This window comes from Sebastes fasciatus, chromosome 22 (assembly GCF_043250625.1).
Source record: "Sebastes fasciatus isolate fSebFas1 chromosome 22, fSebFas1.pri, whole genome shotgun sequence".
Taxonomy (NCBI): Eukaryota; Metazoa; Chordata; class Actinopteri; order Perciformes; family Sebastidae; genus Sebastes; species Sebastes fasciatus.
Window position 1 is genome coordinate 14118944 of NC_133816.1, and position 15530 is coordinate 14134473.

General features: G+C 41.4%; 1 protein-coding gene across 1 annotated transcript in view; it reads left to right on the top strand.

Annotated features, from left to right (window-relative positions):
• ndrg2 (NDRG family member 2) overlaps positions 1-15530 on the top strand; it is a 36453-nt gene that overhangs the window by 7833 nt on the left and 13090 nt on the right. The window contains exon 2 of the mRNA XM_074623790.1: positions 14896-14978. Coding sequence (XP_074479891.1) covers positions 14907-14978 — 72 coding nt within the window. The 5' untranslated portion in view covers positions 14896-14906. The remainder of the gene's footprint in view (positions 1-14895; positions 14979-15530) is intronic.

Below are 15530 nucleotides of genomic sequence, written 5' to 3' on the forward strand. Positions count from 1 at the left end.
GCTGTCAGAGGCGACGGTTCACAATGTGTGTGTGTCTGTGTGTTATTGGCATTCCACGGGGCACAGTTACATAATCAGGAGTGTTTGTCAATAGATCCGCAGGCAGAAGAAGAGCTGAGCGGGGCAGAAAATAAACAGTTCGCAGGGGTAACTTTCGTCCCACACTGGTACGCACAATATCCATGCGAAGTGTATTTATACAGAGGAGGTCGTCTGCAGTCGTGTCATAGATCTGCCGCCATTTAAAAAACGGCTGTAGGCTAAGCAATGGATAAATATGGAACAAGAGGAAAAACAGCTACCTGAAACCAAGCCCGTCCTTCCAAGAAAAACTTCAGCCGTTGCTGCAAATGCCCCAAAAAACGACACGTTTATGTTCAAGTGACGTAAGGAATTATGACGTAGTACGGAAGTGGTGATGTCGCCAAATCCTACACACTGCACCTTTTAATCAAGATAGATTTAAAAAAAAAAAAATGTCATCAATATGTAAACACACTACAACACTTGTTGCACCAGTGTCACCAGACTGGTTGGAAACTAAATCAATGATTGATCTCAAAACGGAACATTTGAATACTAATCAGGAAGACTATATTGACACAGGATATTGACACAACTTTAAGTAGATTAACGATATTTCCTGCGTTGGTTGTACTGCAAAACCAACATGAAGCCGGTATCAATGCAGCCACAATATAGTCTATTTTGAACCTGGATATATAAGCACCCAGAGGAACCATGTTTTCTGACACATAAGCAATTAGCCGTTTAATAACTCAACAGTAATCAAAGCAATTAGGCGCCTGTAGTAATAATGGCTCGTAATCATTCACCCCACATGGCTTCATTTGTATCTGCTCTAAGCTCTGTCACAATCAAGACACTGTAGCACTGAGGAGGCGATAGTAAGTGTCCTTTTAGCCTTTGAGTCTGGACATCTAATCTATTATTTCATTTATACATATTTAATTTATGTGCATAACCGACCACCGACACTGTAATCCTCTCATTAGCTGTTCACATTTGCGCCCCGTAACAGCAACACTTTGACATAATTTCGTAATGTTTCGGCAATAATGGAGCAACTCTTCTAATCATGTTTTAATGAACTATGATGACATGTTCCTCTCATAACCATCCACCCTTATCAGAAGTGTGTATATTACATTTTAGGGTGGACCAGTGATACTGAATGATGCAGCAGCAAGTAGCCGTCTTTGTGTGGTACATTTAACTCATAGATAGTGGATAATTTACAGATGCTTGGAGCAGTTTTGTATGTTTGTAGGACTGTAGAATGTTTGTTGAACTCGCAGCTCCAAAACGGCAGTCCACAAACCAATGGGTGACGTCACGGTGACTAGGTCCACTTCTTATATACAGTCTATGCATTTTACAGACCAAACAGTGAAACAAAATGACACATTTAAACAGGTCAACACCCTTGAATGAGCCCTTGAGCAAGGCACTAGACCGCCAGCTGCTCCAGCAGACCTGCTCTGCGGCCAAGATTAAGTGATTGAGCCACTGATAACAGTATTTGTGTCACAGAAGCCTTTCTTGGGTGAATACGGTTAAGAACGTGCACATAACGTTTGCTGAATGTAACTTTATGCTCTAATTATACACTAGAAATAGCACAAGAAGGTTTTTTATTAAAGCTGAGTGTTGCAGCCTGAAGAAAAGCTGCTTCATGTTTGGCTTGAGCCATTTATCTCTATCAGCTCTTAGCCAATAGGCTCCAACATATAAATTTACCCAAGCTTGAAGGTCAATTAGTGTATGTGTGTGTGTGTGCATGATTGCATGGGTGATCATGTGCTCGTCCGTTGGCCTATGGTCTGAATCGAAACAATCGATTCAACCGTCTGAGCCTCTTTTCAAGTCTTTGTTTTTTTTGTAGCTGTCTTAACTCTCTCAGATCTGACCAAAATGAACCGCTGTCTTTTATACATTCACATAATTAGTCAAGGTAATTACTGGTTTCGCTTCATGCTTCACTCTGATGCACTCTCGCAGTTATCGAGCGAACAAACTGAAAGCTTATCTGCTGGCTGTCATGAGACGTTAAGGGACGAATGTCGCTGAAGGAGAGAGAATTTGAATTTCATAGATAAACAGAGAGAACAGGGCAGGAAACAAAGGAACACGTGCTTATTCGTTATCGTCCAGACTATGTGTTCTTCTGGTCTGTGTATTAGATTTCCTGGAAGTTCACGTTTGCACTGCACATTGTCCCCATTAAGAAATGATTGCCATTATTGAATGTTATTACAGTTTGATTATTTTATGACTTCTCATCGTCTTTAAAAAATGCCCTTCACAAGGTGATGTCTTCAAACTGCTTGTTTTGTCAGACCAACAGTCCAAAACTCAATTTTACGACGACGTAAAACAGAGAAAATGTGCAAATCATCACATTTAAAAAGCTTTAAACAGAAAATGTTTGGTGTTTTTGCCTTAAATTCAACTAAATTTTTAATTCTTCTCATTTTTTGTGTGAGGAAATATATAATTATGATGACACTGCAGCTACTGTGCACATTTTTCAAAAGAGAATGAACCCATTTTTGGAAATATTGAAATGGCTTAACTTCAGGCCTCTGGGTGCTTGGTTCCCACGGCAACGGTTGGCATTTTTTGTATTTTAATTTCTGTTCAACTTTAATAAATGGCTTGAATGATGAATTAGTAGTCCACGACATTACACGAACATTCCGCGTGTCATGAGGACGCATTTTAGGCTTTTCGCATGTCATTTATACGTCACGCAACAAAACTATGGTAACGTCCACAGTTAGGTTTAGGCAACAAAACCACTTAGGTTTAGGAAAAACGTCATGGTTGGGCTTTAAATAAGTACATAAACTAAGTAAAAAACATACGGAAACAATGTAACATAAGTACGGAAAACACGTCACTAAAAAAACACGTGACAAACGTAACTTACAAAACAAAACACGAACTTTCAAACACCCGTGTTAAAAGGCGTGTTGGACCCGTCCACCTCCCCTTCGAAATAAGCATTCTTTTCACTTTGTATTCTATGTCACTACCTGTGAGCGTAGCATTTTTACACGGAGGCATTGACACGGCTGTCAATGCAGACTACCTGGCGTGCAAATGACAGAATTACAAAAATTGAAAAAAGCAAGAAAGGCGTTCTTATAGTATGCTAAATGCCTTGTGCATTATCGTGTCATTCATAAGGCTTTTCATGCAAACGGGCTGAGTAATCATACCTGATAATGACTAAAACTCAGATTCTAATATAGCTACAGTCACAATGACATTTATGAGGGTGCAATGGATCACCTGCTCTTTTAACCTTTGTCACACTCACCTTTCAAGGCAGACAGAGAGACTGGATGTCTGAGTGGAGGTGAGATCATGATGGAGGGAATAATAGACAGCCTGAAAATGAAAAGAAGAACTGAGCTGATGGGCGACAGAGGGTTTTTAGGAGACAAGAGACCAAAGTGATCTGTTGAGAGATGGAGAGAGAAAACAAGCTTCTCTTTCATTTGTGTCTTGTTTTGGAGAGCCAAGGTGATCCACGTATGCCCATCCAATGCCGTGGGAAGCAGCACAGGAGATTTAAAATGGGGGTGGAGAGCAAAGGCTTGGCTCAGAGAGGAGACGAGGGGAGCTTTGGCTCCTCTCTGGGTCTCCATGGTGGCTGATGTTGTGCCTTTTTTCTCTCCAGGCATTTGTCGCTCATTTTTCTCTCTCTGACTGTGTTTTGTCCATTAGACCTAACAACAGACACCCCTCCAAAAATCCTGATGTTCAAACTGACTGCAGGAGAGTGGATGTACTTTGAAATGCACAGTAACGATTGTTGATGTGAGCTTTTATAAACCACTGCTCCCTGAGTGTTAAAGTGAGGTTTGTTTCTTGTTGGCATATCAAACCACAAATTTAATTTGCTTCCAAACACTTAAAGGGGGTGTCCATTATTTAGTTTTTTTTAGGTTTTTATATCATTCTGTAGCTTCACAGTGGTGTTCCTTATGTATTCAAATCCCAACATTCAAATTTTGGTTGAAGTATGTAAGTTTTAGCATCAAAATGCTATTTTCTCAAAACTTTTTCCAACGTGACCTGAGGTAGGCGAGGAAAAACTGTCATGGCCATTTTCAAAGGGGTCCCTTGACATCTGACCTCAAGATGTGTGAATGATAACTCTGAGATGAACAGAGTGAAAACTGTATCTTATTAGATAAAACGCGTAATTTGCAGTTGAAAAAAGGTAACATCACAAAATATCTTATCGCAATACTCGGCGTATCGCAAAATGTTTAAAATAGCAATAAGATCTTATAGTAGTTTTTTGCCAAAACACTGCAGGGGCTTACGCCGGTGCAGTGATCGCACGTGTTGCTGGACATTCCTATGAAAATGCACAAAAAATAATTTTCGTAAGATATCGTACGTTGCACCATTACATAGTTTGCTCATACCTAGTATGTATTTTGGTTACAATAAAAAAAATACCAATATCAGCCTCAAAAATCCAGTTTTGGTCGCACTATAATAACATTGATATGAGCACACAGTTACCTATTTTACATCCAGCAGACACAGAGCAACATTAGCATTTATTTGGAGTCTTGTTTCTGGCCACCTGATGAATGCAAGTCCAGTATTCACACTCTTTTAGCTCTGTTTTTGGTCTCCACCAACTCCTGAGGGAAATATCTGGCTCTTTAGCTGCTAAATACTCCACTATGTTCACCTGCTAATTGCTACCTTTGTCTGTCTGCTGTTTGGGCTGGTAGTAGTCGTGGTGCTATAGTGTACAGCTGGTTTATCACGGCTTTTTAGCAAAAAACAGCTGTCTGCTGTAGCTAAGTAAAGTTGCGGTAAAGTTGTGTAAGCAAGCGTTCAATGGCAACTTTCGATTCTTTAAAGTTTTTGATACTTGAGGCAATAGGCACATTTCGGTAATGAGTAATGAGGTTCGATACCCATTCCTGCTCACTGGACTCTGCTCTGAAACGTCTAATAAAGTAGAAGAGAGTTAAAAAAAGCAATGTTGAGGAAAAAACACATAAAAGCTTAAGGGGAAAAGTGTGGTAGTTCTTTTGTATTTCCAAACTAAAGTCACTGGAGATTTACGGTTTTCACTTGGCTCAAGTGAAACATGCAGTCGCCTCTGTCACACAAATGTATCGCCCTGCTGACACACAAATAAACACAGTCGAGAGACCCAGGTGTTGCGGACATAAACACTCTGAGGACCGAATCTGTTCTCTGTCCTGCACTAAATCGTATTAGTCTGCAGTGCTTCACCGCTGTCACACCTGGGTACCACTATGTCAGTTTTATATGCACAGCACAGTGATGTGCAGCTCTGCCTGAGGTCGGCATGCACACTGTCTGCTGAGGCTGAATTTTTTCATTTCCAGTCTAGCTTTCCACCGCATGCTAATACCATCTACTCTGTTTAAATGCACAACACTTTGTGTCTGCAATTAATATGTTTACATATTCAATAATTTGTTTATATCGTACTAAGTAAGACGGCCATGGACAGGAGCAGCAGAAACGTATTACGTAAACATATTTTAGCCACCTAAAACAATCAAAAAGTCTACGTAGTTTCACCGCTTTACGTTGCCATCAGACAGCCCTTTCCGACAGGAAACTGAAGCTATCGCTCTCTTCAAAGCCACCAGACTACATTCACAAAAGCAGTGATTTTACCTTGCAGAACATGGGAGTTTTTTGATCTGCCCCGGCATCAATGTTGTGTGACTTTTGGATCCGAACCAAGGTGGCGACCACAGCAGTACATTGCTTAGCTTCCGTGCCGGTACACCTGTATTCTTCTCCAAACTGGGAGCATGCCACTACCTAAGTTACTGTATGTAATACACTGACCATACGGGTGTATATATACTGTAAATGTAGCAGCGTCATCATGCAGAAACCTACCTCAGGTCACGTTGGAAAAGGTTTTGAGAAAATAGCATTTTGATGCTAAAACTTACATACTTCGACCAAAATTTGAATGTTGTGATTTGAATACATAAGGAACACCACTGTGAAGCTACAGAATGATATAAAAACCTCTGAGAGACAGAACAGCGGGCAGGCCCACCGGCGGGCCGTTGGATTGTTAAGAGGTTAATGGTTTGTATAATAAAAGATTGATACTTGACGTCCATGTATCGATAAAATATTGCCACGCAAGATATTGCGATACAATGCTCTATCGATTTTTTTCCCCCACCCCTAGTTATGACATCTACATGACACACTGAACCCCAAACAAACAACTGTTGAAATAAAATGATGTCAGACTGCCAGGGGTCCACCACCCTCTCATGTTGTGCAGCCTCGAACATCTCGACATCAAAGCTTCCACATACTGAAGCAGCCGCGCGTGTCCCCCAAATGCTGCCGGTTTAACCTTTAAGCATTTCGGCTTTCAGCCTACATTCTCAATATAGGTGACCTTAGTGTTCAGTGTCCTACTTTAGCACACTGTTGATGTGTCTGGGTGTGTGCCTCGGAGTGTCTGGGCGCGCCTCTTTGTTCAGAGCTGCAAACACTGGTGGCAGCATAGAGAGAAAGAGAGCAAAGAGTCTGCCAGCAGAACTGTTTGCCCATTTTTTTCCTTTTCACTTGCTGTTGGGTGGAGAAAAAGAAAGAGGGAGAGACAGAAAGAGGATGGCAGGAATGAGACAAAGACCTGCAGTCAGACAGAGAATGAGGAGCGATGATGACTGGCGGAAACTGAGAGAGAGACGCAAATGAAAAGTCAGCAGCGTGACAAAAGATGGATGGAGGGAGACGGGGACGAGTGCAGAGCTGTGAGAAAGATTAAAATAAAGAGGAAGAGGGCAGATGGAGATGGAGGGAGAGAAAGTTTCCCTGTTTGACGGCCGCTTGTTATATCAGATCCTCGAGCAGCAATGTAGTGGTTGATTACAGAAAAATACAGGTGCAATTTGAAGTTGAAGGCCTTTTCATTTATGTCTGTGAGAGCTATTTTTCTTACTAAGATAAAAATGCAACAAATGTCTCTTTCTGATGGCAAGAATTCAAGCTCTGATATATCAAACTTTGCTGGCAACAGAATCTGCTGGCACGAGTTAAAGATGCTTCTTCCTCTTGCAGTATTGGACAGTTTCATATAGAAATGCTTTACTGTTGGCAGACTTCCTCCCCCGTAACAGCCATTTCAGATTTGAGCATTCTGGCCCTGTTGGATCATGCATTCTGGTATGTTACATATCAAAAGCAGCAGGTATGGAAAGTGAGGAAATGTGCTGACAGAAGGCAGCTATAGGGAAAGTTGGCAATGTGGATTGAAGTTGACGTAGTCACTGTGACATCACCCATCGGTTTGTGGACTGCTTTTCCATTGCTGCTGCGAGTTCGGCATTTTGGCCGTCGCAATATTGTTTTTTTTGCAACCAGAAGTGACACGACAGGGTGGAGCTAAGTACAACTGAACGCTGAATAAGACGTTTTTAGGCGACCAAAATGTTACAATTAAAGGGGACATATCGTGTCATGCACATCTTCAGGTTCATACTTGTATTTTATGTTTCTACTAGAACGTGTTTACATGCTGTGATGTTCAAAAAACCTTTATTTGCCTCATACTATCTGCCCGAATATACCTGTATTTACCCTCTGTCTGAAACACTCTGTTTTAGCACATTTCAATGGAATTGCGTTGCTAGGGAACAGCTTGGGCCCATGTTTACTTCCTGTCAGCTGATGTCATTCACATACACTGCAACCAGAAATAAACTGGGACACATTTAGAATGTTAACGTTTAAAACTGTGAGGTGGTCCAAATATTGTACAGTTGTGACATCACAAAATTACAGAAATCCTGACGGCTTGTTTGAAATACAGAGTTTCTGGCACAGTTTCTGAATACCGGCTGTGTGTATTTCTCTGTGGATTGAGCATTTCGATACTTTCACAGTATTTATATAGCACCCCGACCTGCTTTATAATAAAACAAGATATGAAAATCTCACTTTTTCAATATGGGACCTTTTAACCTTAAAGAACTGAAAACACACTGTGAAAGGGTTAAAGTTGTAAGACAAAAACACGGACAATCACAAGGTAGCCATGCTCTAAATGATCTATTTGACACTAAATGGGACCATAATTTACTAAATGAACACCATGCTCTAAACTAGCGATTGAGCCCATAAACTCATGTTTACAATGTTTACTGAGGTAATAAATCTAGTGAGATGTAGGGTCATTTTCTCATAGGCTTCTATAGTTAAAGGAACTTTTGCATTGGCTTCATTTTTCACAACCGGAGGTCATATAACACGTTTTCTGGAGGAAAGTTTGTCACATTGATGCAAAAATCGGAGTGGCATCTTTGGTATTCTTGGCATACGGGTAGCAGTTTGGTATGTGCAGGGAGTGTCGACTGCAGCTACTAATGTATTGTCGTTTGTATCTGGTATACATATTTGCAGCACAGAATGATCTCAGCAGCAGAGCACGGCTATGGTAAGGGCTTGGGAGGAAAGCATGCATCAGTCAGTCACCACCTGCACTAAGCTAAACTCCACACAGTACCCAAATGAATTTGTTTTGGTGGGAGAAGACAGCTTTGGTTGGTGTTGAACTCAGAGAGGGAGGCTGTGACTATTTCCTGGAAGTTGTAGGCACTAGTGCAGACCCATTACATATAGAACTTTAATAAGTCTTATAATATATCTAATACCAGTCTAGTACCACTTTTTTCCAAGAAGTAAGGCATTTTATATGTTTTACTTAGTGGGCAACCGCAATGTGGAAGTCCCTTAAACTCTCAGCAAACAGTGACTCCTCTGGTTGCAAAAAGAAGTCAGATTGATTTATTACCTCATTAAACATTGTAAACATGAGTTTATGGTCTCAATCGCTAGTTTCAAGTCTTTTTCAACACAGCATGATGTTCATTTAGTAAATTATGGTCCCATTTAGAGTCAAATAGACGATAAAGCAGGGTATGCTTTAGGGCATAGCTACCTTGTGATTGACAAGTCGTTACCACGGCGTTGTCCGGTCTGGGAGTTGTCCGTGTTTTCGTCCAAGAACTTTAACCATTTCACAGTGTGTTTTCAGTTCATGAAAGTTAAGCGTTCCGCGTTCCGACGTACTTAGCTCCACCTTCTCGTGTCACTTCTGGTTGCAAAAAACCAAGATGGCGACAGCCAAAATGCCAAACTTGCGGCTTCAAAACTGTAGTCCACAAACCAATGGGTGATGTCCGGGTGACTACGTCCACTTCTTGTATAAGGTCTATGGTTTTACTAAAAGTTGTCCTTAATAGTGGTCTGTTACTGATCTATGAAGCATAAATAAATAAATTATTAACAATCAAAAAGCCATTAGTTACAGCACACCCTCACCATGTAACTGCAACCTCAATTTTCTATGTTCATCAGCACGAAAACATCATCTTGAGTCCGATTTGAGCTTCATCATCCAGCAGCTTCTCACTGAAAAATCACCAGACCTTGCAGACCTCGCAGTCTGACATAGCTCAAATCAGCTTCAGTTCAGAGTTACTATGTGGTCACATCGCGTTGCATCAATGGATGAGGAGATGGAGTCAGCGGGACAGAAAAAGGGAGATGAGGATGCTGGGAAGGATTGACGAAAACAGATTGTGACACGTTAGAACAAGACGTCGACTGAAATGCCATTTTTTTCTGCATGATTATGAATGCGCGTGAAACAAGCGTGGATTAATTTAGCGGGAGCAATTATGCGACGGGGCCTGATATCTGAGACGTTGAACCTGTTCGGTGCAACAGATGAGCCGAACAGCTGTTTTACTGACAGCTGAAATGTGGAAGTAGAGTAGAGGCTAATTTTTTTCCCCTTTTCTCAACCAGCAACACAGTCTCCTCCTTTTTTTTTCATTCTTCTTCCCTTCTTGCCCTTAATGCCTTATTCTCTCCATCTCTGTGTTTCTCTTTCCATGGTGACAGACGGTGCCTCCTGTGCAATTTAGCAGTTATTACACGCTCTAAAACACACTGACTCAGAGAGCGGCGGAGGCAGAGATGAAGAAAGATGGATGATGGGAGGGAGTTAGGCCGCTTAAATTGTTGCAGCATCAGGAAACTGTATGTGGAGGAGAGAGAGTAGGTTAAGTACAATGGGCGAGTTACATGAGACCCGTATCAATGCTGTTTAATGGGCTGTCTTTGTCTTTGTGACTGGCTTTTTCTACCACCTTGTCTGTTTGCAGGCTTTTGGTAACACATAATATCACTGCTCATATCTTTGACCACTCTGTGATGTCTCACCAATATTCAGGCCAAATGGCGTTTATGTCTATAACGTTGAATAAATTCTCGTAAAGTGTTCCCACAACACTTTTTTCAATTCAAGCTACTAAAAAAACACTTATAAAATACTTGAGCTTGCATGAAACTATCTAGCTTTTTCCACTTTCAACCATCTCATCTCATGGTCACATGATAACTATACTAGTGCAGAATCAAATAGTCAATTGATTGATTAGTTTCTCAACAGATAATGAATTGGCAACAGTTGTGATACATAATTAATGATATAAAGCGACTCTTTAAATGCTTTTTTATTAACAATGGGGAAAAAAATGACCATATTTAATGTGGAAGTCAATTATCCCCTGACTCTGCAGTTCCGCTCAGCATTTTAGCATCTTTAAGCTAGTTGTTTTGGATGTATTGCCCCGAATTGTTTTGGTTCATTCTCATGTAAAATGCTCTAATCATTTGACTTACGTTACTTGCCCAGAGCTAAACAGCAGTCAGACAAAGTTAGCAACTAGCTAGCAGCAAACGTAGTGGAGCATTTAACCGCTATAGAGCCAGATATTTCCCTCAGGAGTTGGTGGAGACCAAAAAATGAGCTAAAAGAGAGTGATTATAGGACCTATATTCGCTGAGTGATTAGACACAAGATGCCAAATGAATGCTAACTTTCTTTCTTTCGTTATTGAAGCTGAGAGTCCCTCGTTAAAATAATTTCATTGTGGGGATCACATGCTATAAACAGAAACGCTACAGAGATCCTGTTGCAGCATAACTTTCCCTTCCAAAAATGCAAATGGTTTCATACCGGAGACCTATTAATATACACAGAGGAGCATGTAAACAAACTTACTTTGCAGTCATGTCAGGACATGCCAGACCTATAAAAATAGGGGGGATGGGCTGTGGAAAAGCAATCTACTGTGTCAGAGAGAGACTGAATGGCCAGGTTCAAGGATACGTGTCAGTAAGCAGCTGCAAGGCCCGCTGAAGCGTCTTATTGATGTGCTATTGTTGCTCCTGAACTTGAATACCGGCCTTGGTGTCAAGGCGGGAAAACAAAAGAAGTATCAGATTGTTAGGAGACAATGTAAATATACTGTGTCTAATAAGCAATATTAGAGTGATGGGGAAGTGACTTGTCTGGTAGAAATCAGATCAAAATGAATCACATACTGTAGTTTCAGCTCTGTATTTGCAAAGCCCTATAACTTATATACGGTACATTCTATGGTGCGCTTCAGGAATGCCAGCCATTTGAATATAGATTGATTTCGGCTTATTCACATGTGACCCACAAACACATTTTCCTCCTCCATCATTCATTTCAGTCCCCACTCTAACACTGCATGTGTTAAAGGCTGAAGGCATTTTAACTGCAGTGGAGCCGCCAAAGTCCTTTTGACTCAGGGGTCGTGAACAGATTATTTTCAGTGTAAGTTTCGTAAGTTCGTATTCAAATTGCCTGTTTTGTCACAAAGGTATTCAAGCCCATTTAGCCTCACTTGTGTGTTTCTGGGCAAATGATCGCAAAAGGTAGTGAAGCGAGTCATTTAAAAGTCATATTGAGACAAAAAAAGCAATCTGAAGCCATCAATTTTGGGCTTTAGGATATTGTGATGGGCATGTTTGACTTTTTTATATTTTGCAGACAAACAATTGTTGAATCTCAAAATAACTTAGTCGGGTTTTAGCCTTTTATTGCAGTAATGTGATGCTTTAAAACAAATCTGAGCAAACTTGACATAGACTTTCCCTGAGATTCACATTGATAAACATGAACATGTAATATTTACAGAGCCAATCACATCCCTTAACTGAATGCTAAGGGAGTGAAATGGGGAGGTGGTGGGAGTTATATTACTGAAAGCAGGCAGTGGTGTAACAGCGAGGAGGCAGCGCTTTGCGTTTGTGTATGCAGATTGAATGAGCGCTACATATTTATATGCACCGCCTAGTGTCACATATAGCAATGTTATGATTTGAGCATATTTTTTATGCTAAATGCAGTACCTGTGAGGGTTTCTGGACAATATTTGTCATTATTTTATATGTATTTTGCATAATGGCACAGTATATTGGAATATGTGACCAAGAAAGGGCTTCCATGCCTGTTTGAGGCTCTATTTAATGGATTAATTAATAATGAAAATAATAGTTAGTTGCAGCACTTGGATGAAATTTGGTGGATGTTGGCCCAAACATCAGTTGATTGGTGTAATCTGGCTGCAGGAATTTCCTCCACTTGATGATTAATTTTGCGTTTATTTTTATTTATTTTTTTGCTCAAACTATTAATCTCTGTCCTGTGCTGGTGGGAAACATCCAGGACCAACAACATGGCATGCACATCTCTGAAAGCTGAACCCTGAAGATGACTCAGACAAACTGGAGTAATTCCAGAGGATGCAGCAGCAGCTTTGCAAATGACGGTGTGAGAAACTGACAAATACAATATGTGCAGACTAATAAATAGATGTATGTTGAGGGAGGGGAGGAGAGATGGGTGGTAAACAATAGGAGCAATGTGTGTGTGTTTTGGTGGTGGTGGTGGGGGGGTTTGCTTTGGTGACTAGTCATTTCTGTTTGCGGCCCAGAGAGACACAGGCCTTCCGAGGCCACAGTTCATTTTCTGATGAGTGCACACACACATGTAAACACACACGCACCAACTCGGCTGACGTAACGCCAAATCTGCAGATATAATACAGTCATCAGTTTATGAGGGCTTGAATTGTGCCGGCACACACACACACACAACAAGTGATGTCAGCAGGGCCCATATTTCAGCTTTAAATGTCAAGATGCTGTCAAACAGACACAATAACAACCTGTTCGCTCACTTACTGTTAATATTCCCTTTTAGCTTGAAGGCATTCTAAAACTACATGACTAATTAGTGGTTGTCTGTCAGCTCAGCTTTTACTTTGACATTTTATCCATCCATTTATGTCTAATAAATATTGTTATGACAAAAAAATAATACAGTCGGTGTGAAGCTACGCTAATTCCTTGGCCACCATGTCTGTTAAAATCATTAAAGGGATAGTTTGGTGTTTTGAAGTGGGGTTGTATGAGGTACTTATCCATAGTCAGTGGATTACCTACAGTAGATGACGGTCGGAGGAGTTACTGCACTGAACCAAAGCAATGTACTGCTGTGGACGGGGCTGACAGCAAAACATATTTTAACCACCTAAAAGAATCAATATCAGTGTACGATATATTTAGAATATTTTCGCCAGCTTACCTTGCTGTGAGACAGCTATACAGTCTATGTTTCCGAAGTGGGACCGAAGTCTTATCTATGCTCTCGCCAAAGCAACCAAACTCCATTGAAAAAAAACAGTAATTTTACCTCGCTATTGTGTCACTTTGGTGAATCTGAACTAACCAAAGTCACACAATAACACAAACAAGCCAATAACCAATCGAGGCAGCGGTAGACCAGCAACTCTCGTGTTCTGTGAGGTAAAATTACTGTTTTTTTCAATGGAGTCTGGTGGCTTTGGCGAGAGCATAGATAACGGCTTCAGTTCCCCATTAAAAAGGGATGTCTGATAGCAAGGTAAAGTGGTGAAAATATTCTAAATATAGCTGTTTTTTTTTTAGATGGGCCTTTCTTTTAGGTGTCTAAAACACATTTTTGCTGCCGGCCCCGTCCACAGCAGTACATTGCTTTGCTCCAGTGTCGGTACTCGTCTGTTTCTCCAAACTGGGGGCGTGCTGAACGTCATCTACTGTAGATAACACACTGACTATAGAAAAGTACCACTTCAAAAACATCCAAACCTTTAAACCTGCAGCAGAAGCAACAGCAACAGCCATGAAGCTGCACTTTAACATGTAAAGACCGGCGTGTCTGCGGTTATAATTGTCAAGGCTTCAGTTTGAATTGCCTAGACCTGTGGAGAGATCAATGTGGCAATGTCAATGAAATGAACTTGCCTCTACTCTCTCTGAATGACCACCTTTTGCGATGCCCTCGGGCGCAGCTTTTAACTCCTGGACCGCTCCGGTGGACACACAGTAACACACACACACTGTGGCTGCAAAGGGGTAAACATGAGGGACATGCTCGACTAACCTTCCTCAGATAAAAGTAATGCAATACAAATAGTTTTTTTCCTTCACTTCATCCTTATCAGTCACTCCTGCCCTCAGGCGTTTCTCACGTCTCACTTCCATGTTTCACCCACCTTCATCTCTCCATGCTTTTATTCCTCGTAGTTATGTCATCACACCTGTTTTTACCCATCCCAAAAAAACGTGTCCATCCCTCCTTTTCTCTTCCACAATCCTTTTCTGCTCATCTCTGCCGGCACTAATAACTAATTAACTTTCAGAAGGTCCCAAAGCTCTAACAAAGTCCCAGAGGAAAACGGCGACATGCAGAATTTAATCACTTGGTGGTGTGTAGGTGCATATACATGCAACGTGTGTCAACCTCTGTGTGTGTGTGTGTGTGTTTGGTACACCTGTTCCCATATGACGTTGTCAAGTGTTTGTGTAAGGATGCCAGCGAGAATAAAGATGTATTCATTGTCACGGTTGCAGGGAACAGATACAGATTTTCATGCTATGGTCTCTTCTTCACCTGTACAGGAGTTGACGCCATGACAACAGAAATGCAGGAGATCGCCATCACGGAGGAGAAGCCTTTACTCACGGGTCAGGCTGAGGCCAAGGTCAGAGAGGATACCACACACACACACACACACACACACACACACACACACACACATGCATACAAAATATTGTACTAGTTTCCACAATGCATGCATGCAGGTTGACTTTAATGTTATCCAAGCATGAGCAGCATTAATTGCATGGTCGCCAGTGTGTAACGTACATAATCTAGATCGATGAATGGCGGGATGTGTCTGTGTCCCAGGAGACAGAAAAACAAGGGTTGCTTTGTGTGTGTGTCCTCGCTGTGCGTGAATTCGAGCGTGTGCGCTTTTGAGTCTGAGCAAAGCCAACATGTTACAAGGTGTGTTTCAAACACATGTGTGCATGACTGTGTGTGTGTGTGTGTATGTGTGTTTGTGCACAGCTAAAGCTCTGGCTCAGATCTGCCGGGGCTGACGTCAAAGCCCCATAGGAGCGAGAGCAGCTCCTCTGCTCTGCTGCGCTGATGTTGCCCGTGTGGACGCGCGGCTGCAGAGCAGAGCCGTTTGTCTCTCGCTGCTGACACCTGGAGGGCAAACAGGGAAATACAACACTAAAGTTCAAAACAA